The sequence below is a fragment of the Excalfactoria chinensis genome, chromosome 4 (assembly GCF_039878825.1).
Source record: "Excalfactoria chinensis isolate bCotChi1 chromosome 4, bCotChi1.hap2, whole genome shotgun sequence".
In the NCBI taxonomy this organism is placed as follows: domain Eukaryota; kingdom Metazoa; phylum Chordata; class Aves; order Galliformes; family Phasianidae; genus Excalfactoria; species Excalfactoria chinensis.
The window spans coordinates 39,067,661-39,094,257 of record NC_092828.1 but is presented as its reverse complement, the minus strand read 5'-3'; the positions used below and the strand labels follow the sequence as shown (position 1 = coordinate 39,094,257).

The following is a 26,597-nucleotide window of genomic DNA, read 5'->3' as shown; positions in this document are numbered from 1 at the left end:
AAATGGCCCTCCTTTGTTTTTAAATAAACCTCACCTGCCCAAAGCATCAACAGGAAGCTCAGTTACCTCATCCTGTCCTCTTTAGTTCTGTATAATCACATTTTACCATAGAAGGAGAACCTGACACAGCATGTTACACATCCAAAGGACACTTGGTGGAAGCTCATGACCTGCAGTGTTCTGTGAGAAAGCCTCTGCTTTCCCAGTCTTACAGCATCCAGCGGGCTTTAATTTCAAGAGCCTCACATGCACAGTCATATGAACATGGACTAATAGAATTATTCTATACAGCTCTGTGAGATGTATGAAAGACAGTACTTTCACTGAGGATCAAGGGCAGTAAATTCTTGGAATTACCCTAGAATGTACCCTAGAATACCATTATGAAAAAGATCGGTTGAGGGAGCACCTTGAAAATAAAGAAACAAATCCAAAAGCAGACAAAATTATCATCCTTGTAATGGTACTGAGCATGATCTCCTAGGTAGTCCTACAGGAGTTTACAGAAGCCTTTAATATTTTCAAAGCAAAACAGTGCAATGCTATGGAAGATACTCACTATGTTCATGAGGGTGAGGAGGTAGTTTTGAACATGTTCTTTGCCATGGAACCGGACGACAGAGTCGTCCACACCTAGCAGCACCTCAATGTTGTAGTCGTCATCTCCTGCGTGCCTGCGTCGCCTCAGGGTTTCATTCAGTTGCTGCTCTACACTGCTGTACAGGGAACTCAGGTCTCCAAGGCCCCCAAGAAGAGATTCTACAATGAAATAGTAAGATATAAACATCTACTCCAATTCCACTTCAGAAACATCCCCCCGCACAACATCTTCACCTGTATAGTCAACACTTCTTTGGATAAAATAAAGCAGGAACCAGCAAGAAAACAGATATTCTGAAGGCATAAGAGTGGGGGAAGTCATCAGATACACTCTGAAAAACAGAATTCGCCATATGGTTCTGTATTATGTGGTTCTTATTTCCAGAATAAAAATCTTTAAAGACAAGTTAGACCAAATACTTCTCCTCCTTGTCCAGAATTTCCTCCCTTCTTTTTACAGCACGAGGCATATGTTGTGGAGTGCCAAAGACATGGTTTGCGCGGATACTGTGCAATGTTCAACTTGTGGCTTTAGTGCCCTTGTACACAACCACTGGCAGTGCTAGGCAATTCCTCCTACATTTCATAAAAGTTCTCTGTTTAAAATACAGATGTTTGAATATCTTTCCCTATGAATATCATGAAGTACTGGAAGAATCCCTTGGGGACATAGGTCAATGGGCAGAGTTATAATGAACTATTTTGAATTGGCTTTTAAGAGGATGTATTTAGTAGCCCATATCTGAAATAACTTAAAAACCATCTCTTCCTCTTAGAACAGTAAAGCAAAACATTATCATAGATTTTTGACAGGAAAAAGTAACAGCTGTAGGCTATTTAATTCTTCCAAAATCCAAGCCAACACATCAACAAGCTCTAAGCAATAAACAACAGTGAACAGGCCTTTTTGGAACATCTTACACTGCAAATCTTCAGCTAAGTACTGCAGTCCTCACTAGGAATGGGACTGCTCTTAAGTTTCTGGCTCTGTGACAGTCAGGAGCATGCCCATTTCCTTAACTGTTCCATTCAGGAAAAACAGACAATACAGTCCTCAAATACATAGAGCTTTTCCTGCTCTGTGAACCCAGCAAAAGCAACCAGCTTCAGAAGGACAGAAAAGAGTAGAGTCTTGCTCCCCACTAATGCCCAAGTCTGATACAGACTTGTATCAGAAAGGCATGTTTCCTCAAATGATGGCACAGATTTCAAGCCCTATTTATCTACATGGGAGCTGATAAAAGCCAAGGTTGCAAGTAAATGAATTGGTCCTTCACATATTTTAGGGAAGACTCACAGTAAACTGGATCTAAGTTATGCTCATGGAAAAACAGTAGGACCGGGGCCAACGTTGCAAAATGTGCTGGATGGCCACGCTGTAATTCATCCAGAGCAGATTCAACAACCAGCTCAATTAACTGGAAAACCTCTCCCTCCTTGGTACCACAGTGGTTCACAGCAACACATAAATAACTCTACCCAAACCCCACATCAAATGGAAAGGTTGTCCCCAGTTGTTTTTAGAAGCTTAGCCTGTCACTGTGGCTGAGAGACCAGGTCTGCAGGCAGCTTTACAATTCGACCGCAAGTCCTCTCACTCTCAAGAATGCAAACCCTGTGATAGCACACAAGTGGGAAATTCATAGACAAGCTCCAATTCTAAAAATTGCTACAGCTGGCAAAGCTGCTGAGCACACTGTCCAATGGAAATATACCAGCAATGTCATCATATCACTACACCCACGGCATGAATGGAATAGCTTGAGATTGGTTCAGAAAGAACCAACTATCTGCTCTGTGTAGAACCTTTGGTTTGGCTGCCACTCCCCCTATAAAATAGGTGGTTTTGTGGTTCAAAAGAAGAGGAGAATCTCTTTCACTGTGTGAATGTGAGTGGGCAGGAGGAGTCAGAGAGGACTTCTTTTTTCCCCACTTCTCTAATATGTAGGCACTTTCTGCAAACAGAAGGTACACTTAATATGTCACTATTTTCCATTCATTTACTCACAGATATATATATATATTTTGGTATGCTAACTGGTTTTTAGCTTTTTGTCTACTACTCCTGCCACCACTATAAGAACATTCCTTAACAGTAAAATGCTAACACAAGAAAACAAGTATTAATTTAAAGGCTGATCTGAGCTACTTATTAGTCAATAATTAATTAACAGCATTCTTTGCGTTGCTTTTCTCCACGTCTGTACTGGGAACCACCTCTTCACCAGAGGGTGGTGGGCATGGAACAGGCCTCCTAGGGCAGTGGTCACTGCCCCAAGCTGCCAGAGTTCAAGGAGTGTTTGGACTGCTCTCCTAGATATAGGGTTTGGATTCTGAGTGGTTCTGCACAGAGCCAGAGGTTGGACTTGATGATCCTTGTCAGTCCCTTCCACCTTGGGATGTTCTATGATTCTGTGGTAAGTCTTCTCCCTAAACACTCACCATAAATTGCTATGCCCTCTCCCAGGAACCCAGGGTAACAGGAGAGATTCATTTGTTCTCTTCTTTGTCTAGTTTCCATGGTCTATCACTCCAATGAATTCAGAGTCAAACAACCATATACAAAGTCAGTCCATACATAGTAAGAATAGCGCTGTTTACAAACACTGCAATCACCATCTCCTGTTGCTAAACACTTAGAATACAAGGACAAATGGGACACCTGAGAGAGCAATGCAAAGTGAGGTGATGCCTCTGTTCCCAGAAACCAGTCATTAAATCTCTTCACTCCGTTCTTCATGATGCAGCTGAGCGCTAGTTCACTTGTGGAAATTTCAGAAGAACTCTTCAGAGTCAGTGAAGCTTACCATGTTCCCAATACCTCAATCAACATGAAATGTTTTACCACAGCTTATTATCATTAATATTAGCTAATTCTAAAAACCAATAACAGAGACCCAGAGAAGGAGTATCAGTGGATATTCCTTCTGAGTAGCAAAGAAAGTCCTCAGATGAGCCCTTTTCAGCTGAGGGCACTGTCTTAGGCATACAAAATATAAACCTGTAACTTGGAAACTCCCAGACATGTGGACACAGAGTGAAACACATTAGGTATTTGTATCTAAACTGCTGTACAGAAAACAAAAAGGTGATCCAAGTAATTTGCGTTCAGACGGTGCACTGTATTGCTTCCAGTTCTCATATAGTGAAAATAATCTTCCGCATCCATTCAGCTGAGAGCTTCCGTTTCTCAGAAGGCCACAACCCCTATGATTCACAGTTCTTGCAAAGACTGTGCTATAAGCGTCATTATGGAAACTGCAGGAAGAGGAGACATGGAAAAATCTTAGCAGGAGACTATTTACCGCAATCTGATTGCTATAACCAGGAAATACTCTCCACTCAATTCTATAGCTACTAATGGGTACTGGTAACTTAAGGGCAGAGTTCAGTCTGAATAATTCTAGCACAAAGTCCTTAGTGCATAAATAAGATTGTTTAATGTAGTTCTGCAAAACTTTCACAGAACTCCCCTCTGTACTGCAATAAATAGCAAACACAATTGATCTTTTGCATTCCTGTTCTCCCTCTTCCCCAAAACCAAAAGATATGTAAATAGTTTTATTTTCTGAGGTCCTTTGGGGAGGTGTAACTCTACTGTGAATCAACACTGCAGGGAGCACATTATCTGCAGACATCTAAACGTGGGGGTGATTCTGGCACAGAGATGAGCCATTTACACATAGGTAGCCCTGTAGATTTACTAGGAGAGTGACACAGAAATGGCCTTTGGAACTTCCCATACCGGCACTTCAGAGCTGCTGTCATCATGTAACACAGAAATCAATCTTTCCTAATAAAACTCTCTGCTGTAAGTAGGAAGAGATTGCAGGAACTCTTAGTGAAATTAATTATTTAAATTAATGATATGAAGACAAAGGTCCTCTGCAGGTTGATCTACAAAGCCTACTGGCACTGTCTAACACAGCAAACAACTGTTGTTGGATGGTAATTCTTTGCTACACACAGAGGAAATCAGCCTGTTTGTTTGCAGATTTGTGCTCGACAGACTAATCCTCCCTAATCTCATTCTGGAATTAGCTGGTTTGTTATCTCTTCCTTTTTTTTATTCTGCTAGTCATCTGCATCTTTTACTTCATGATTTTACCTATCAGGAAAAAATTAGTCCATGCTCTTTCACTGAGTGAAGTTGCAATGTAAACACATGGGTAGTAGGACAGAACATATGAGATTGTAGGCACATGTGCAGACATGTATTCTTATTTTATTTTTTTTCCCACAGGATGCAGCACAGCCTGTCTCATGCATCTTGTAGCAAAAAACACAGAGAACAAAGAATGACATCTTCTTCCAGTCCAGCTGGGGTTCCTCTGCCAAGGAAAGGCAGGAGGAGTTTTGCTCATGAAGCAAATGAAGTAGTGGAAATGGAACAGACACACCAGAAGGAAATCTCCCCCACATGCTTTGTCATCGTATTTTGCTGAAAACCATGGCTGCTAGCCTTCCCTTATGCCACCTCTAGAGACTTGAAACCACACTGCTGGAATCAGACAGTATGTTTCTGTCAAGTACGCATATATCTACAGAGCCTCCCTGTGAACCCAGATGTGTGTATTCAGAAAGCCATAACTCCTTTGCAAACCAATATGGTCTGCCTCTTTTCCAAATCCTTCTTCAGAAACACCAAACTTTTAATGCAAACACCTATGTAAAAAACGAGGCATAACCGTACCCCTCCTGAATACTTTCTTATATTAAAAAGCATGTCCTTCTAGGTCACAAGAAGTATCTATTTTGCTTTTCCTAGAGAATAACTTAAAATACTGAAATTATAGCTCATTCCCTGTTATGTTAAATAAAGCTGTGATCTGCCCAAGTCTAATTTAGTAAATGGTATCATCAATTAAATGTCTGTATACATAAAGAAAACACTAAGCATTTCTCACCTGGAAGATTCTTATAACATTTTACATACTAAAATACACGGGATGATTCTTCTGATGCTTGCACTGCCTGGCAATGACACTAAAATCAGCAGCATTCATTTTATGTATCTATGTTCATCTGTTCCTCACATATACCCATTTGCTTAAGGAAAAACAAGGTATTGCTGAGTTTTGCACCTTTTCTTCATGCACATTTCACCTGGCAAAAGTGAGCTGAGTGTGACACATCGACACTGCACTCATTCAGCAACCATACTAGAGACCTCTTGCTTGCTAGTTGAGGCAAGGGAGAGAAGGTGGGAATGTGCTGTGCTCTTCAACAGCAGGAACAGAGTTACCTTCACAATTAGGTGGCTACAACCTGGAGTCTCACTTGGTCCCTGACTGTTTTCCTTGTGCCAAAGAAAAGTCAGCAAAAGTAAGAAAATAAGCAGTCCCAAATAATTTCCTCTGCAAGAGCAAGGCAGAGATTAATGCAGTATAACTGCATTAATGAACCTGCCCATCAAGGTCCTCATTTACTCAAACCCATACCTGGCTCTGAAAACGCCTCTCCGGGACGCCAGACTTAGGGATGAGCTCTGCATTCATCTAAATCTGCTGAATTGATATAGCAGCTGCTGTTGTGCTGTGATTTACGCTTTTTCCTGTCTCTTTGGAGGCACTTCTCTCATCTCAACATATCTGAGCCAGTAGACAAGCGGTCTACTACATTTGTACACAAAAAGGAAAATGTCTCGTAACAGTGGCAGAGCAAGATGTGACTCACGCTCCGCTCCCAAACACTGACTGCTATTTAGAGAGATGCCTGGCTCAGCTTCTTCCTGTATTGATGCTTCTGCATCTTTAGCTGGATAGATTTAGTGGTGCAGGGCTGTAATGACCCACATCACTTACGCATAGTTTTGTGTCTCATATAATAGCAATGCTCTTACAAGGAAAAGAAAACCTGCATTGCAGTGAGGATTCTATTAATGAAAACAGTGATCAACAGAGATTGGATCCAAGGAGAGAAAGAAAAAAATGATCTAAGTTATAACAGAGAAGTCAGAAACCTGCGGGCATGGAAATGAAGTTCTCAGCTTAGGGAAGGCCCAGCAGTGGTGCCAGAGGAGGACAGGAGTATGTTGGGGCACACAGATACAGCTGTGAGCCTGGAGCTCATCACCAGTTGTGAGAACTGTGTCCCAGCACCCAAAATGCTGCTGCACAGGTTACGTGGGACACACATTTAGACTTTCTAGGAGCAGGACGATGTCACACAGACAGCCATAAACTTGAATTTCTTTTTGGCAAAACATTAAAACCAACTGACAAACTTAGGAAAAGTAAACAACTGATTGTATTTGATAGCCTAAGCTCTTCCTGAAAACACTGCTGTGGCAGGACAGCCTGGGAGGTTCCAGGAGTTCATAATGAATAATAATAATAAAATAATTGAATAAAATGAATAAAAAAATCATAATGAGAAATCAGTTTGCAACAAATTGAGATCAGTGTATACCTCTTGCCAAAAGGAATGGTAACATATAACTAAAAATTTCTATTATGCCATTTTCAAAGAAAGGAAACCACACCAACAACAGTCACTCCTATAGTTGCACACTTTTTCAGAAGTTTTCTTCATAATATGGAATCCAACACAGAAACCACATCTAGAGATAAGTGCTGCATCAGGATGGCTGATGAGGGTATTCAGTACAGCAGGTCTTCCAGCCAAGCTTTGTAATTCCTGGCTGTCAGAGACCAGGCCATGGTACTCAAACATAAGTGTCCTCAAGATATTAAAAAGCTGGCATGAAGAAACTGCAGTAGTTTCAAGACTATTAAAATCAACAAATGATATTCTAACCAGATTTTATCTACGCTTAATGTACCTTAATTGTCCTCATCAATATGCTTTCTATAAAGCTTGGCTCTCATTTAAATGCACACAAGACACATTCCACTTTAGAAGGGTTTCAAGTATTACAGTGGATTTTTAACAGTTCCATAACACAAAGTGCTGTCTGCTTGCTTTATTCTTTACCAGCTATCTTGAAAGAACTACCTAACACCTCAACATGTACTTCAGATACCTGGTGCTTTGGATATATCACAAGAGACTTAGGGGAACTGATGGCCAAGTGCTTCAGCAGCTGGCTACCACAGATTTCAACAGGAGTATACAAACACTTGTTGGCTCCTTTGGAACTTTTGCTAATGAACTACTATGAGAAACACATTAGGCTGCATAATTATAACAAAGGTCAGTAACTGCACTTCGGTAAATCTGTGAAAGCCCACCATTTTCTGCCTGTAAGGCTTATCGTGGAGTGTGCCCTTCAAAAGTCCAGGAAAGAAAAGAATCATCATTTTGTTCAAATGAAGATTCCAAAACCTGTTATGTCTTCCAGTTTATTTTGCCAAGAACTATGTATATGTAAATTTTTTGTGGCTCTGCTACAGCCCAAGTAGAAAGCATCAGTGCTTGCAATAGAAACCACCCAGAGTGTCATGTGGAAAATATTATGACAGGATGTTCTCATTAAATTCTAGGATGTGCTGAAAGTTGTGTGCTTTAATTTATTAGGTCCTTCCAAAACAGCCCATGAAGTTAATCAGTCTCCCTTACCTTTTCTTCAACAGTTTCATGAAATTGCCTATTATATCAGGAGTATCAGAATGACTTCCTAATAGGACCACAACCATACACTTCACATGCAAAGACCCTGTTCTTTGCTTAAGAATCACTGCCTTGAATTTCCCCCACTCCCTCGCAAACACATACTCTGGAACTTATAAATTTGACTAAGAACCAAACACTTAATATTATTACTGTTTTTGATGGAATATACATGCTTAACTGTTGCCAGTTTCTGCTTCTTTGTTTCTGGAGGCTGAGCAAAAGGACAAGTTTGTATATGAAACAAGCCTTACCAAAAAAAATAAAAAAATAAAAAATCAGGTGAAAAAGGTTGCATGCTTTCAACCCATGTTTAACTGTAGTTAAGGGTACTAACTGTTACCTGCTTCTAGAAGCCCATGCACACCCTATAGGGTTTCTCTGTGCAACATCCTCATCTCTATGGACATTCTTGTCTCTAAATTGGAGAAATATGCACTTGAAGAGTGAACTATAAAGAACTGGTTGGATGATCATAGTCAGAGGGTTGAGGTCAATGGCTCTATCGGCAGGTGGAGGCCAGTTGTGAGTGGTGACCCCAATGGGACCACCATGGGACTGCTACTCTTCAACATCTTTATCAGTGATGTACTCTACTGTACATTATCAGTGAGTGTACTCTCAGCAAGTTTGCTGATGACACCAAGCTGCGTGGTACAGCTGATGCAATAGAAGGGAGGGACACCATTCAGAGGGTCCCAGACATGCTCAAAAAGTGGGCACAAGAGAAGAAACTGTAAGATATTGCACTTGGGTCAAGGCAATACCAAATGTGAGTACAGTCTAGGAGAAGAATTCATTGAGAGTAGCCCTGTGGAGAAGTATTTGTGAGTCCTGATGGACAAAAAGGTGAACACTAGTCAGCAATGTATGCTTGCAGCCCAGAAGGCCAACTGTATTCTGGGCTGCATCAACAGAGGGGTGGCAGCAGGCTGAGGCCTCACCTAGAATACTGTGCCCAGGTCTGGGATCCTCTGTATGACAAGAATACAGCACTGTTGGAGCAGGTCCAGAATTGGGCCACAAAGATGCTCAGAGTGCTGGAGCACCTCTCCTATGAAGAAAGGTTGAGTGAGTTGGGATTGTTTAGCTTGGAGAAGAAAAAGCTGCGGGGACACCTCACTGCAGTAGTTGTCGAGAGCTCAATAAGCAGGAGGGGGACCAACTTTTTACATGGTCTCATAGTGACAGAACGAAGGGAAATGGCTATAAACTAAAATAATGGAGGTTAGATTAGATGTTAGGAAGAAAGTCTTGGAGGGTGATGAAGCACTGGCACAGGCTGCCCAGAGAAACTGTGGATGCCCCATCCCTGGAGGTGCTCGAGGTCAGGCTGGATGGGGCCACAGGCAGCCTGGTCCAGTGGGTGACAACCAGCCCACAGCAGGGGGTTGGGGCTAGGCAGGCTTTAAGGTCCCCTTGAAGCATTTGATGATTCTATGAATATGTCACAATAATTATAGATGAAACTTTTCTAACACAAACAAAGCCAATCCTAATACTGCAGAAACATAGCACAGGTATAGAGAAGAGCAAATTAGATTTTACCTTCTCAAGAGAGACAAAAAACATTGCTAGAGCATAAAAAAAAATCCAGGCAACAAAGCAACCAACAATATCCCCAAACCCATGGAAAAACCATCCTCCTTTTTCCTGAAAACCATTGTGAATTCATTGGAAAAGACCAGAAAAAAAGCATAGTAGAAAGCCAAGCTATCAAAAGATCACCTGGGTATGACTCCATTATGCTGCTTTGTCCACTACCAAAGTTAATGGAAAATGGGTATTGTGTTCAGTTAGTTCTGAATCATACAATTCAGACAGATTTTCAAAAGCATCAAAAATGACTTACACTGGCAGCTAGGTACTTAGCTTGCTTTTTAAAGTACTATCAAATTAACATGAAGTGTTAATAATTGCTAGGCACCCTCAGTTCCTCAGGCTAAGAAGGTAGATGGGTGAGATTTGAGTGTTTCCTAATTCACAGAGCTGCTGTCAGCACCACATCAAATGTGGGTAGGAGAAGGAAGAGGTGCTGAAAAGCCTTGGAAGAACACTAGGCTTTTTCTTCATGGGAGGTTGATTTGTGCATGAATGACAGAAGTGCTGCTGTACCTTTGAGAGCCTAAGAATGGGATAAGCAACATTTGTTTCTAGACATCGCATCTTGTAAAGTAAGCTGGAACTGGAAAATTATAACACAACCCTATGTTTTTGAAGCAGAAGGAAAGTATATGCTGGAAACTGCTCTGAGACAGATAACATCAATCAGATTATGTGGAAGGAAATGGAATTTCCATCTGTGGATGAGAGCAACATCAGAAAAAGATAAAGATGCTGAAGCATTTTCTAAGGAAAATGGAATGATTACATAATTCTAGAGCCCTTAGGACACTGAGGATGGTGTGGAAGAAGGATTTGGGTAGGGAAAGGTTAAAATGTCCTGCTGAACCAGTACCTCACTGAGACCATGAATGTTTTAAATTGAGTATCAGGGATAGAATGAGGATTTTTGGAGAAATATCCTCCCACATCCCCCACAGTATTTCCGTTCTTCATCAGTTGTCAGTGAGCTTCCTTCCAAGCTGGTACTGGTTATTTATTAGGTGCCTGGTGTTAAAGGAGGAAGCAGCAACTGTGACCAAAGATGGTCATCTGGTGACTGACTTGCTGTTAAAGTCCTGGTAATTCACTGGGGACAGCACAGGGGAAGTCTAGAAAAAAAAGAAACACCATAAAAAAATGGAAGAAGGGCCTCCTAGCCTGCAGCAGAACTGCTTGTGCTTGCAAGGTCTCTTGTCTGAGGAACTAAACTGCAGAATAACACTAGCAGCCAGTAGGTTTAGACACAACTTCACTGTCATAGTACATTAACTGCACTAAGGATTTAGAGGAAAAAAGAAAAAGAAGAACATTGTGAATTCATATTCATTCTAGTTATCTTTCACCTTCTCTAGATGAGTAAGTGTATTGTAGCTTGGAGCCTCAGCTCTATACAAAAACTTTTCCGTGGGATCCTTAGAGTGATGGTGGCTCAGGGAAAGAGAAATGAATGCGAATTAAAGGCAGCTTTCAATCTCAGACTTTCAGGATTATTCATTAAGTTTATGAACTCAGTGGGCCACAAACACAAAAATCATCTTATTTTATTGTTAGAGAAAGGATTTTTAAGTGCTGACTGAATTAATACAATATTTGCTTCACTGGAACCACAGTAAATCCAGTCACAGAATTCTGGGAAGGGTGAAAGATTTCCTGCAGTATGTTACTTGTTAACTCTGCAGAGTCAGTGCTGCTTTGTGACAAAAACTCTTCCCTTCCATGCATCATCAGCAAAAATGTTTACATGACAGACTGATGCCAGCAGCACACTTAGGAGATTATGTAGAGCCACCAAAGACATAACTCTATATTGAATATGTTTAGAGCCAACTTGGATAAGCTTTTCCAGTGCACACTGCTAGAATTTCACTCCACAATTTTCTTGTCAACACCTCCCTACCTGGCATGAGGGTTTGCCAGAAATGTAGGTTATCCTTATCTGACAGCAAATGTATGCAAAACAAAGCCAGAATTTAAAAGGAATTAAGGAAACTGTAATTAAGTATGTCTATGTCTGAGTTTGGGCCAATTTTTAAACTGTTCCTTTTCCATACAATGAATAGAAACCGGTAATATCAAAAGCAAAAGGGCAACATCCAGTTCTAGAGCTCTCACTATAATACAAGCCTTCTAGAGCAAGTTTACACTTGATACACTAACAGGATACTTAGTTCCCACTGCAACAGTTCAAATGATTCTGGCTGAAAGTAATTCTAGATTTGCCTGTGAACATGCCATATCCTAGAAGTTTGAAAGCATATATGAGCATTGCTGGAAATGAAAATGTCACCATGAGGTTGTAACACATACAATCACACCAAGATCTGATGCAGACAGAAAGTATATCTGGGTTAGGAGTGTTAGCAGGCACAGCACTATCATAAATAATTGGATGTAAAAGATACTGCATAAATCTATTGCCTTTAACTTCCTGAGCAAGAGCGAGTTTGGCTAACATAAAGCAAGCAGAAGGCACACATCTGAGGCATGCCAACTTTAAAGACAGGAGTTGTTTTTAGAAGAGAATGAAGCCCACAGTATGTGCCAGATCTACAACAAAGAATGACTATGAGATCATTTCTCGAAAGACCTTCCTTCCATAGTCCTGACATGATATAAACTGGTTTGGTATTTATGCACACTGGAAACTCCTTCAATACGTTTTACAGACCTAAGTAAAAACAGCTGTCACCACTCTGAATCTGCTGTAAGAAATACCACAAAGATTCACACAAGGTACTTTTCAGGTTCTCAAAGAAAAAAGAAGAAAAAAAAAAAGAAAAAAAAAAAAAAAGAAAGAAAAAAGCAAAAAGCACCACAGGTGCACTGAGACTTGAAATACAAGTCTACTCAGATATCCCGAGTTTAATGAATTGCTGTCAAAAAGATGACAAGTCTCAGAATCAAACTGAACTCATTTTCAACGTGCTACCAGTCTCAAGGACTATTGGCTTTTACTTTGGCAATCAGAAGCTTAAAAGCACAGTAAATACACTCCCCATATCTACTACTATAACGAAGAAGAGAAGTAACAAAGAAAAAAATCCACAGCCTACTTTCTTTATAAATCCACAGCCTAAGGAATACATTAGCAACTTGCTTTACTACCACTAATACCAGATCATAGCTTTCCATTAGCTTAACATAGGACTCAGGACTTGCCTGGCCTTGCCCTAGCTCATCTGCTCCTGACCTTATTTTTAGCTTGGTTTTAGCTGTAACAACGCATTGCCCATCAACGGATGACCACTGTCTGGTTAATCTAAAAGCAAAAACAAAGTTGTCCACTAGACTGATGATTAATGCACTATTTTTTATTTACTTTTTTTTTAAGCTTTAGCTTCCTCTTTTCAATACTGTCATAAAGAGTTATGCTATATATAGCAAAAAGTTTTTTTTATATATATATATATATATAAAATGTAAGCGATCATGGGATAACGTTATCTGTGGTCCCATAAGGAGTTAGAAACAGACTGCTTGACAGCCTTCACCAGTAACAGCAAGTGGGTCCAGGACCAACACAGAAAAAATCCACCACAAGGAGCAGAAGTATCTGTGAGGAACACACACCACTACAACGTGGGGCAGTAAGGCACAGCAACAGCAAGGAAAACCATACAGAAAGGGACAAACATTTGCTGTTAATACACTAATTATACTAACAACAAACTTTAAATTAATTATTAATCATACAAGAAGTGCACTCCTCTGCTTGCCCATCATAATAACCTAAAAGTGGAGTGCAGCTATGGTGCCTGGTCACAGAGGCTTAGGAGCTACAGAACAGACTGCTAATGGAGGAAGGTTCTCCTGTCTTCCTGAAGTAGGTTCCTTCCTGCCACCTTCCAGAAAAGTAGCTCTCCCATTTAAAAGCTTAGCAACCAAATCCTGCTCTCAATAAAAGAAGCTCTGACTAAAGAAGGGATATATCTATCAAAAACATCTTGCAACAATTGTTCCTAGGAGAGAAAAGAGCAGTTCATTCTTGTCTTCCTCAGAGAATGAGGTAATACGTAGATTTGCTAGATAAACTTTGGAGCTGATTCATGCTTTTTGGCTAGAATCCAGTGCACACTGGACTATGGCAAGCAGGCTGTTGGTATTACCTGGCAGACCTGAAACTAGACATTAGCAAAAGGGGATCATAGATATATCATCTTTGCATAGACAGAGTCTTTTTCCCAGAATTGTGATATTGTTAATAAGGCAATAAGAAATAAATACACCTTTGTCTTCTAGATTAGTTGAGCAAGTTGGATTTATGCCTCTGGTCATTAACTTTTAAATACCACAAGAAAACTGTTGCAGATTTTAACATGACAGAAACAGTTGGCTCTGCCTGCTGAAGAGATCTCACAGCTATCTTATGCTTGTGGTAAAAATATAGGACACAATCAAAACAGAAGTTCACAGGTCATGTTATATATACACAATACAGGCAAAAATATTATCTTTCTACTTTACACAACACTTACATCTTCTATCAATGTATTAGAGTGACAGCTCTTGGCGTACCTGCAGACAACAAAACTTCATGTGCTACTGATACAATCTAATGAAGTCTATCAGGTCTGTGCATTTACATGCAATGCTATACTTTTTGTCACCACCACTGTAACAGAAGATGAAGAATAACAAGAAAAAAAGTTACATTTTGAACAGCCATCAGACATATCAGTGTATAAAAGGATGCAAAAGGCATCCTTAGAGGCTCTAGTGCTTTGTTTCCAGATGAGAAAGATTAAGTCCACAACAACTTGCAGAGTTGCCCACCACTGAAATGCATGTATAGATACCTGGTCTACTAGAACTAAACGCAGGTTTGGGCATGTAAGTATTCTCTTCACTTGTACAGCTTAGAGTTGTGAGTTCTCCACTTAAAAAGTTTTCATCTAATGAGGGCACAGAGCATATGGGGTGACTTTCAAATTCAGACACTCTCACAGGAACACTGAAGAGCTCTGCATTAACAATCCTAGAGTGCTATTTTCAGCAGTTGACTACTATTACAAATTTTCAATACTTGACAAGTTGCTTTAAAGGCAATATAGCCTCTGGTGTTCATTAACCAAGTTGCCATAATAAGGTTTCAAAATTATTTCAGTCATAGTTTTGATCCCTTACCCGTAGGCATCCAAACCAGCTTCTGTCAGCTGCTCAAAAGCACGGAAAGAGCAAAGCTTCATATTTGGAAAAAAAATATGGGCTGGAATGAAAAAGCAAGAGCACAAAGGTCCATTCTCTGTGGTCTCGAGTGACTGCAAGATGATTATCCAACTCAAAACAGTTTCAATAAACACGTACACACCACTCAGTATGAGGCATCAAAAACTTCTGAGATTTGGATAGGACTGGAAGTCATAACCGTCACATGCCTCAGAAGAAATCCATTTCCACATCCCAAACCTGATTGCCAGTTTTGTACTGGACACTGTAAGCAGGTCACATCCATAAAATGGCCTAGTAGTCTGCAAGTCACAAGAAGCAGAAACACATCCAGCACACAGTCTGCTTCTGGTCATGATTAATCTTCAAGGCAAAGCTTTAAAAAACCCTCAGAAGTCAAAACATGAGTGAGGGAGGTGTACAGTAGAGGAAAGATCCTCACAAACTATCAGCATAAACATGGACAGCTGCAGTAAAAAAATATGGCTCAAAACAAGAGAAATCCAGGCACACTTCGCAAATATCTGCATGTGTATCACCACAGAATTTGCCTACAAACAACATATTTTCTAGCTCCAGAAATTTCCCTGGCATTTTTTAACATTTAAGCATTTAGCATTGTCAGTTTTGCCACCAGCATGCCACAGATGACCCTCTTAAAACATATTTCTCGTTAGAAAAGAAATGCTCCACTAAAGGTCAATTCATCGCTCTCCATTCTTCAATAACAGAAAGGGTATGTTTGCTTCTAAAATAGTTTTTAACACTGTCAGCAATCAACTAATATCTTGCTCAGATCTAGTTTTTCTCAGAATTTAGCTCTGCAGATTAATTTGCTGTAAGAAGCGACATTAACATGGACACATACAGTTAGTATATAGGGATATTAAAACTTCCTCCACAATCTGGGCAGATCGGGGGACATTATAGGACTACAATCTCTTTGAAGCAGTGACAGCTGGCTACTGATTGCTTGATGCTACCTGTGAAAGTCAAACTAACATATATTCTGTTCTATTTCAACTGTGAAATGTTTGGTTTTCTTGTAAACTTACTCACTTTGGAAGCGAATCTGACACATACACGAAGGACACAAGGTAGTCCTTTCAAGACTCACAGCTACTGCCACTTTAGACCCCCCACTGGTCACTCTTGAGGTCACTGCAGGCAGTGGAAGCTTTAAGCCTCTGATGTGACAGAAGAAGCCAGTAACAAGAAAAAAAAACTTCCCTACCAAATAACAAAAAAGGTAGTAAACTGCATTCACAAATAGACAGCTACAGGTGGCATGAAATAGAGGAAAAGCAAAAATAAGAAATTGGCTCGTTTATTTCTTAATCATAACAGTCTATCAAAATTCTTCTTCAAGAAGCCTTTCTTCGTAATTTTTCCTTACGTATCATTTCCCCATCATTAATGTGGCTCTTATGTTGTTTCTTTTGTTGGTCATCTAACTACTCTGGCTGCTCATTTCACTTCGATGAAGCGAGTCATGCATTTATATACAGTTGCTTAGTTTTAAATGCTGTGAAAGGAATTTGTTTTTAGACATGTGGAACATGTTATTGCAACAGTAAATGTGAAACGGGACCCTGGCATAGCCTGAGCTCATCTGTACTCCCAACCACAGTCATTATCTGTACTGAGAAGCTCCCTGTCTACTGTCAACAACAATTACACTCTAATCATCTCTTTATCTGCCTTAAGCCTCTAAAGTCTGCAAAGCCTACTACACTGTCCAGACAGAACAACAAGACATCAAAACAGCTCCATTTGACACAGAGTTACTTGGAATCGCGAGGAAAGCCTCACCAAAAGCAGAGAAGTAATAAACACACAAATGACACAACCTAGCTCTCATTCCTGGAAGGTGTGGAGCTTGGAAACTGAGTAGAAGGACTTCTATACTCTACCAACATTCAATTAAATTGTCTACCTGAAATTAAGAATCACAGAATCTGTGCTGTGATCTAGTTCACAAATGACACAAATCACTGTAACAGGAGCCTGCAAGGAGAAAGTTCTCTCATCAGACCAGAAAAGTGTCTTTGCCCTTTTCCAGGGCACCTTTCTAGTCTCTTGCCCACTCAGAAGCAGAAGGAATGGCTCCGTCACTAAAATGCTTCAAATGACTATGCCTCTGTGACTATGCCTTAGAAACAGAGACAAAGCCAAAACTGCTATCCAGCTGGAAGAGAGCTGTGAAACGATGAAGATGATGCAGCTAAGCTTTTCCATTAATATAATTACCAACAATGAACACACATCATAAAGCCAAGGAAAATATTTCAGTAGTGAAAAGGTGGAGCCCAGTAACCTGCTACTTTTAAAAATGTAAAGTACATCTCATATGGCAATACACTGGAAAACTCAAAAAGATACTTTTTTTCCTTCTATCAAAGGCCATAGGCCAAGCAAAATTCTCACCAACTTGCAGAACTCCCTTGAACCCAAGAGTCTGACCAAATCACTACCAACAGAGCGTTTTAAAAGAGGACATGCTAGAACTGAGCTTTCTGTATTCTCTATTGCTGTAATAGCCTTCATAGCTGTACAGAGCTATGGAATCTGGGCAATACAATTAGTGGACACGGGCTGAAGACTTCAATGATATAAAACATCTGAAATCTGAATGTGAAGTGGAAAGAGATGAGACTGTCAAAATGCCAAAGTGAGAAGCTTTCCATGTAAAGAAACAAAAGACTTCTGAAATTCTTAGGACTGAAATCATTTCCTCTTACCTCTCATACATTCATGTCTGTCCACACAATGTGTGTTCGAGAAAGAATACCTAGGCCTGTTTCCTTTCTGTACAAAATGAATCTCTTCACATGTATAAATGGGAATATTATCATTCAGCATCTTCAGTCTCTCTTCAAATGTGGCTACAACAGACACTGTGCTGAGGATTTTTTTAAGTATGCATCTAGATATCAGCTGATACTGACCCTATCAAGCAGACATGACACTTGTCTTCCTTTCTTTCAGAAAGGCTGATTTTTCCTGTAAAGCAGCAGCTTTGATAGATTAGATCATATATGTAAAGCTTTGGTCAGAAAATAAAATAAAATAAAAAAAAAAATCACTATCACTGTGCATTATTATTAGTTTTAGAAAATATATTTAATATTGGCATTTTAAGAAATCGATACTTAGAGAAGTGATATCACATTAAGAATGAGGTCAAAAACATGATAACTATACGGAAGCCTACAACAGCAATCCAGCAGCTGTGGGACTAATCATATCACACTTTAACTAGGAAAAAAACATCACGTTTGTCCAAAATTCTTCACTTCCATCACACTTCAGATTTAGACATGTCACCCATTTGGCCTAAACTATAAAATGGTGACATGGAAAGTACATTAAAGGCTTCTCTCTTGTCCAATCTTTTTATACCTCTTCCTTGCATTTCAATTAATTCTATAAAAAACGTTGATGCAGTGTTTGGCATATAATAATTCTGCTGGGAAGCTCCAGGTCACAGATGGGTACTTCCAGCCTCAGGACTGAACCTCATCCCAAGCAAGACGTGCTACTGCTTTCCCAATTGCGACCCCACCCCAGAGAGTATTTTTCCAGAGGACATTTCAGGGAACAGCACTCCCCTTCAAGGCTCCAAGCATGCTTTCCTCACACGGCCGTTACTGCAACTTAAAGCCAAGAAGGTGAACATAATGGGCAGACTCAGCTGTTAGATGGCTTATGCAGAGACAAACACTTGAAAGAAACAGAAGACAGGAATTCACAGTATTCAGTCGGATAAAAGGAATAACTGAGTGTGTAAAACTGGAAAAAAATGTGGGAAAATATTATAGGCCCATATTACCAAAACAAAAAGAACTTCAAACATCCTTCCAACGATACCATGAGTCACAAATTACTCCAACATTCAACAACGGGTCATTTCCTTCCAGTATCTTAGTACTGAGTTACTTGTTAATGTAGCTGAAAGCATAATTGTCCTTAATTGTTCAGTTGTCACTAAGTGGATTCCAGCCTTCTGACATTACAAAGCCCAACAGCTGTTTCTTGGCGACTGGCTTTCGCTGAGCCCACGCACCTGCAGCGATACCAACCCAAGTCCAAGGCAGGGTTCCTCCACCACTAGCAACCAACTGCCAGACAGCATCAGGAGCCAGGGTTCAGATAAAAGTTTGCACGCATGACAGGTTGCTGAAATACACAAAGCTTTTTGCTCTGAGCATGCACCCTGACAGACTGCAACTGAAGACAATCTTGGCCAGGGTTTCCTAGAAGCAGATGGAGTGTGGCAATTTCTATTCAAAAGTCCCCAGCAAACTCTGATTTGGGCAAACATTAAAGACTGGGGATCTGATCTAAAGCCTGGTGACTTCCAAGCAAAGATTCCTGTTGCTTTTTGATCACTGATCAAAACATGCAGAGGCTACGTAAGATGTTTGGTGACACATTTCAACATCTGAACCAACATCTAGTGCATATTATTACTACTCTGTGACAAAGGAACTATATAAAGGAGGTTATTCTTCTATAAAAGCATAATGTAACCTATACACACACATACATATGTAATACATATGGGACAGATATGTTGGATTATAATGTTTAGATATTCAGGTGTACAAAATCGAGGTTTTGAGGGCAGTTTAATTTGCCTGTCAACTCCTATCTCAAGCTGAATCACAGAGTCATAGAATGGCTTGGGCTGGAAGAGACAAAAGTTCCAACTCCCCTCTCACAGGCAGGGTCACCAACCTCCAGATCTGGTAGTAGACTAGGCAGCCCAGGGCCCCATCCAACCAGGCCTTGAACACCTCCAGGGATGGGGGACCTACAGCCTGTGCCAGTACCTCACCACACTCAGTAAAGAACTTCCCTGACTTCCAATCTAAACCTCCCCTCCTTGAACTTAAAACCATTCCCCTTTGTCCTATCACAATCTAACCAAGTAAAAAGTTGACTCCCCTCCTTTTCATAATCCCCCTTTCAATACTGGAAGGCTGCAATGAGGTCTCCTCATAGCCTTCTCTTCTCCAGGCTGAATGAGCCCAGATGTCTCAGCCTGCCTTCATAGGAGGGGTGCTCCAGCCCTATGACCATCTTCATGTCCCTCCTCTGGACCCTCTCCAACAGCTCCACATCTTTTCTGTACTGGGGGCCTCTGTAATCCAGATGGGGCCTCAAAAGGGCAGAGAGGAGAGGAACAATCACCTCCCTGTCCCTGCTGTCCACTCCTCTTCCGATGGAGCCCAGAATATCGTTGGCTCTATGAGCTGGAAGTGCACACTGCTGACTCACATTCAGTACTTTGTCCACCAAGACCCAGCTCATTCTCTGCAGGACTATTCTCAAGGACACTTACTTAAGTAACTTACATGCAAAAACTAGTTGGAATAATTTATATGGAGTCATTTTTCAATAGCAACTGCAATGTTTGATTTAAAAAAATAAAAAAATACATATGGTGAAGGATTATAAACATATTCCAGACAGCCTTTCTAGGTGGAAAAGTTCTGATTCTGTACTACAAAATAACACATCCCTCTCTTATACACATACACATTTACTGTAAGTTTTGTGAAATCATAGCAAGTCAGTCAAAGCCTTCCCAAGAGATTCATTTTCTGTAAGAGAGAAATTGAAAGCTGAGTTGAAAGTGGGAGGTAGTGGTCCTGAATTGGAAGCCAGTTCTCAAATCTCACAATTTCTAATGAAGTACAACTCTCCTGCCCAGCTCTCACTATAATTGCATACACTATGACCCAACAGTAATGCACTTCTAAAATTCATGCAGTTTGACATAACGTACATAACTGATGTTGTAGTATTTTCAGGGAAGAAAGAGAAAATATGCAGCAACATTTAATTGTGGCTGTCATACCACAGAATTGGTTTACAAACAGAAGAGAATCCCACATTAGCCTCCCTGTTTCAGGGAATGGATAAATATTCTGCAAGACTCAAAGCACCACGGCCTCAGTGATTGCGACAGAAGTTATTTCATGATTGATTCATTACCCTTCAATACTTTAATTTTCTCATGTAGACTCATACAAAATGTACTTTTTTTTTTTCCCCTTTCCATCTCACCAAATTCCTACTAGTGAGCCAATCTTGACTGCACCTCGCACAGATGTGTTATGAATATAACTCACTGTGTTTCCATACAAGATATTTTGATCATTTCCCCCTCCTTCTCCTCCCCCCACCCCATCTCTCCATCTCAATCCCATCCAAAATAGCACAAAGTCATAAATTCTCCTGTCTGACCTCCATCCCTTTCTGGCTTGAAAGACGGTGCCATCTACAATAGCTTCAAAAAGCAGAAACTAAGCTGAGTTTTTTTTCCAATAAATTAATGTCTGTGCTTTGCCTGCTGTCTGACAATGGAGACAAAGTCCGCTGAAAATACATTCTGTACGAGATTACTACACACACTGTTAACTTCCTTATGCCCAGCACTGATTTTCTGCCTCCCGACACTTGCAGTTTGATTTCAAGACTTCTCAGATAACCCCATAGGTTTCCAACTATTATATTCATATTAATACTAATAGAATCTCACTATAATATGTGAGAATATGCAATTTTATGTATATGTGGAACAGCACTTCAAGAAGTTCTTGCCCTGTATACGTTTTTAAACAGCACTCCCTCTGTGGAGCTGTTCCTTGAAGCCAAGGAATTTCCCTATTAAAGGAGTGTTGCCAACTTTCCCTATTTGGCAAGAAGGGTCCCATTCTTGCGCCTCTCCTGATTTCCTGTACAGTGAGCTTTAATGAGCCCTCCAGTCTGGTGGAAAGCTAACAGAGACTGCAAAAAAATAATAATATATATAAAAAAAAAGAATAACCTGAGATGGGAGAAGAATTTTCCATGGAATATACAATGGGTCTGACTAAATTCATGACAAGAAGGGACAGCTTGCCATGAAAAGTGGATTAAACACTAAGAGAAAAACAGCTCCAGTGTGCACACTGCTGTGGAGTAGGCAAGGGTGAAGAAGAGAGAGAAAGGAGGCCAGACATGACAAGAACTGTTTCAAAGTGTACTGAAGTGACCTCTAGGCCCAAGGATACAACAGGTTTCACCTTATCAGATAGCCTGCTAACAGTCCAAATGAGGCTGGTTAGGATGTCCAAACAGTATCAAGTTATAATTCCTGAGGACCCTCTCTGACCCTCAGGAACTGGAGGGTCCAGATTAGGCCACATTTTACAGTGAGTTCTGTTGCCCAGTTTTTAGACTTCATTCAGTCAGTTTTAAAGAGAAGACTTCCTCAGGTCATGTTATACATGACATTTTCATGACTTTTAGACAAAATTACAGAGAAAACTGGTTAGTAGAGTATTATTTGTATTACAGCCACACAGAATTAGTTCACAAATAGGAGCTACAAAGACAGTCCAAGCCACCAAAAGAAATTAACAGTATGGTTTACGGAAAGCTGAAGCAGGTGTTAGAAGAACACCTGAGGTGTGTAGAGGATGCTTTCTTTTCACACAGCAAAAAATACTAATAGCTTGTGTGACTGTGTTACAGCATTGGACGTGGTTTACAGCACAGCAGAAAGTCCTGACACATTTCCCGGTTAGTAAAGTAGTTGCATGTAAAAGTAATTGCAGAAATTGCAGAGGGATTTCATAATACAGATCAATTAGGAATAACTGGCAGCTGGCATTCACTTCTGTTAGGCACAATCTAGCTCACGGGAGAAAAAATAAAAAAATAAAAAAATCAAAGCATGCATACATGCACAGGGTTGACTTATGCATAGCCAAAAAGAAGCCTGAGCACCAGGAATTTGGTCCACACAACCAAACAATAGATGGGTTGATATAACTGCCCAGAGCACAGAAGCTGGACTCTCACCACTTCCCTCTGCAGCACTTCACCCATTCAGCAGCACTGCTTGCTAATGCAACCACAGCCTCTTTCAACTCATAGTTGAAACTGGGGACCTGATTTATGAGAATACGATGGCTGACCATTTCAAACCTCCCCCTCTTACTCTCCAATCACTGACATGGGCTATGCCACGTTGCCTCTACAGGCAGAGTCATCTGAGATAAAGTCCCTTACTGCACCTGCAGTGCAGGCGCTGCTGTCAGCCCACAGATCCTGGTTCAGGCCTTCGGCAGCTCTGTATTGCAAACAGTAACTGTCAAGTTAGCAGTCTCTCTCTGTGGTGAGGTCCTATGCTGTGGATCTCACAGAAGCACAGAAAGATGGATGAAAAATGTTTGCAAAATGCTTTTGTGCTTTCCCAGTCCTCATTCCCTCCTTAGGTTAACTCAAGACAGACACTGCAGCAGATACATGAGTAGCACTACTCCAAATATCCACAGCGCTGATAACTTCTTCTGTTACTGAAGTATTTCCAGTTTCCAAATCTGTTGTGTGCAGCAATGTATTGTACTTGAGAACAATTTCTCTTTGAGTAGTCAGCTGTGGATTCTCTAATGCCAAGCTGCACTTACACCTTTGTCAGGCAGAGGAACCACTGCAAAAACAAGAATCTTATCCCTGCTCTTCATCCAGTCTAACAGGTCTAACATGCTGTTGCTTCCAAGAACAGAACCATGAATCTCCAGAAATAGGCCATCAGTAAAATGGAGAAAGAAAAAGCAGAGTTGTGGCTGTCCTAGAACATTTATCAGTGCTGACAATCAGTTACCTTTTCAGAAAGGTTCAGAAAGGCACAGATAGGAAAAAATCCTTTTAATTTGAACACATGTATATTCTTCTCCGGAATTCCAAAAAAGGTCTATATGGTATTTCTGCCCTTTGTTTTGAAGGCTTCACATCATTTCACATAATTTCACTACAGTCATCAAAAAAATCCAGACTCTCGCTTGGATTCAGTAAGTGACACAAAGGCTAGCTTATCCCTACTCTATATTTGGATACAATAGTGCAGTGCACTGGCCAGATCTGCAGAGGAAGATGGCAGCACGAGTAATGCAAGAGTAATGCAAAGCTAGAAGAAAAGCTGTTTAAAACAATAAAACAACACAATAAGCAAAGGTAGCAGTCGTGTAGAAGTAGCTTAAGAATACCAACACTTAAAACCACGTCTAAGTGTTAGTCACAGATAATAAGCCTCTCTTTCTCGCCATATGGAATTTCAGCCATTTTTCAAAATTCCACTGGCGTAAATATAAAGGAAAAGTTCCAACTATAAACTATTGCTGAATGTTGCTGAACTCTGGTTCCTGCTTTTTTTTTTTTTCCATGAATGCATTGTAAGTTAGAATTCCAAGACCAACAAACGTCTCCAAATGCAAGCTATTTCTAAGCAGTATATGTACCACGATATCATCCAAGATAATGGCAAAAATATGTACGAAGCCATACTCCTCTAACACCACATAAAAAGAGGAAAGGGGTACACCAGTAAAACATGCTGATACGCACAAATGAGGTACTGGGTTTACACAAGACAACAAAAAAAAGTCTTCAATAAAACAACTAAGCAAAAAGATCTGTTACTTTTCTGAACTGGAAGAACAAACAATATCAAAACCAGCTCTCAGTTAAATCAGCTCAAACTCAAGGTAGCCATTACTGAGACAGGCAGTGCAATCTGGACATCATTCACTTGAAACTGATGCACTTCAGATTTGGTTTTAAGCTCTGCCACTGATTGCGGCGCAATCTCTTCCTAATCCTGGATATCGGCTTACCCACTTCTAGAGATGGGGTAATAATATGCAATGCCTTTAAAAATCTTACTTCGGCTGTCAATATTATAACCATCTTAAATTAATCTTCAAAAGGGGTGCTGAAAGCAGCTTATTATGCCTCAAGTAACTATCAGGTTTCACAGGGGCTCTTGTCCAACTTTTCCAAGTAAAAACGGAAAATGAAGTTTCCTTCATTCTATCTTTTACCCTTGCAGTAGTTTGAAATGGACCTGTAAACTGTCTGCTTTATGTAGAAAACAAAAAGGGAAGAAACGTCCACCCCCGGAGGTTAACACAAATGCTTCTGGCTCAAGGATAATGCACCAAGAATATCAGTACTATTTAAAAGGAAGACCAGACCGCTCAGATACCTGACAAGTAGTTTTCCTCATATAAGTTAATCGGCAAAATTGCTACTTTCAGTGGCAAACAAATGAGCTTCCAAAATCATTCTAAATGGTTCAGTTCACTCACACTGTTTATAAAATTACTGCAGCCCATGTAGACTGTGGTATGGAAGATCGGTGAAAAGTCACTTGAAAATGGAGGGAAACGTAACTGCATACTATCTGACAGAAGAATAAGCAAAACGAAAACAAGAACTTACAGGACCTGCAAGCATCATGTTTTTGTTTTGCTTCATGCTGAGTGTTACTTGTTTTAATTAAAAGGCAAACCAAGTGACTGTTTTGTGAGAATCAAGACAAACCTTGTACCATGCTGCAGTCTCCTGTTAGAGGAAGGTTTTCTGGCAAGTGATGAATATAACCACATTAAACACAGAAATGAATGGAAGCAATCTCTGTGTTCATTTGGAAATAGATTACCACTTTGTAATTCTCACCTACAAACCCTCAAAGACCCTTATTTCTAGATATAATTGCTTATTGATCTTCCCTCTTTGTGGACAATCCCATAACAAACATCATATGTACATCCAACAAATCCAGGATTAACCTTTAAGCAATGAAATAATTCCACAAATCAATAGCTCATTTATCTTAGCACGGCTAATGAAGGACAGAAGTAACAATAAAAAAAAGCAAAAGATAACACGAAGTAGCAGAAACTTGAAAACTTCACCCAAAGAGCAAGCAATGATCTGGAATAACCTCATCCACAGAAGTCTATCTTTAGTCCTAGGAACATAACAATTTCCATTTCTCTTTGACTATAAAACAAAGGGGTTTAAAGAACAAGTGAAAACATAGTACTTCTTTTCTAGAGAAGTTACAGAAATTCTTTATGCTAGAGAGGAAGGAAGAATAGTTCAGAATCTTATCTGCAGTCAATTATCTTCAGGCTTTCATTTGTTCCTGTCTTAATTCTGCGTTCGGTGATTGTTGTAAGCAATCCCCGAGTCCTCTTCTCCAAATCTGTTTCCTATCCAGGCAGCATAAGCTGCACTGTGTGTGTGGTTGTCCAGGTTTAGATGAAAGTTTTGCCTTTGTTGCACCCCAATTTTCCACCCAGACCAAGGCCCCCTTATTACCAGCTCTTTCCCAAGTAATGGTTTCCTCCATTGCATGTTCTCTCTGAATTTACAGAAGCTGCACTCTCTGCTATCAGGCAGCTAGTTGATGAATATGATAAATGGCAGAGATCACAATGAAGTCCCCAGAGAAACTTCTCTGGTAACTGGACTTTGTATGTGCTCATGATTACAGTGTACAGTATCCTGGTCTGAAATAATGGCTTTGCCTCATCAGTATGGAATACTCTAGTTTACTGCTTGTATTACATTTATTTCAGTTGTCCACCTAATCTGTGACATCAAGAAGTGGGATGTGGTTTACATTCAGAAAATACCAAACAGAATGGAAAAAGATGGCCGCTTACAATTTGTGGCACATTTTGATGTTATATTCCTGAAGTAGGATTTCTATTCACAATTACAATGCTATATTCAACACCACCTTTCAGCATTTAAAACACTTTAAAATTCAAACTCATGGATTTCATGGGTGGCATCACAATAACTTT

At 40.2% G+C, this 26,597-nt stretch overlaps 1 protein-coding gene across 1 annotated transcript in view; it reads right to left on the bottom strand.

Moving 5' to 3' along the window:
* The window catches only part of ADAMTS3 (ADAM metallopeptidase with thrombospondin type 1 motif 3), a 119,759-nt gene that overhangs the window by 35,339 nt on the left and 57,823 nt on the right, over nucleotides 1-26,597 (bottom strand). Inside the window, exon 5 of the mRNA XM_072336407.1 lies at nucleotides 560-759. Coding sequence (XP_072192508.1) covers nucleotides 560-759 — 200 coding nt within the window. The remainder of the gene's footprint in view (nucleotides 1-559; nucleotides 760-26,597) is intronic.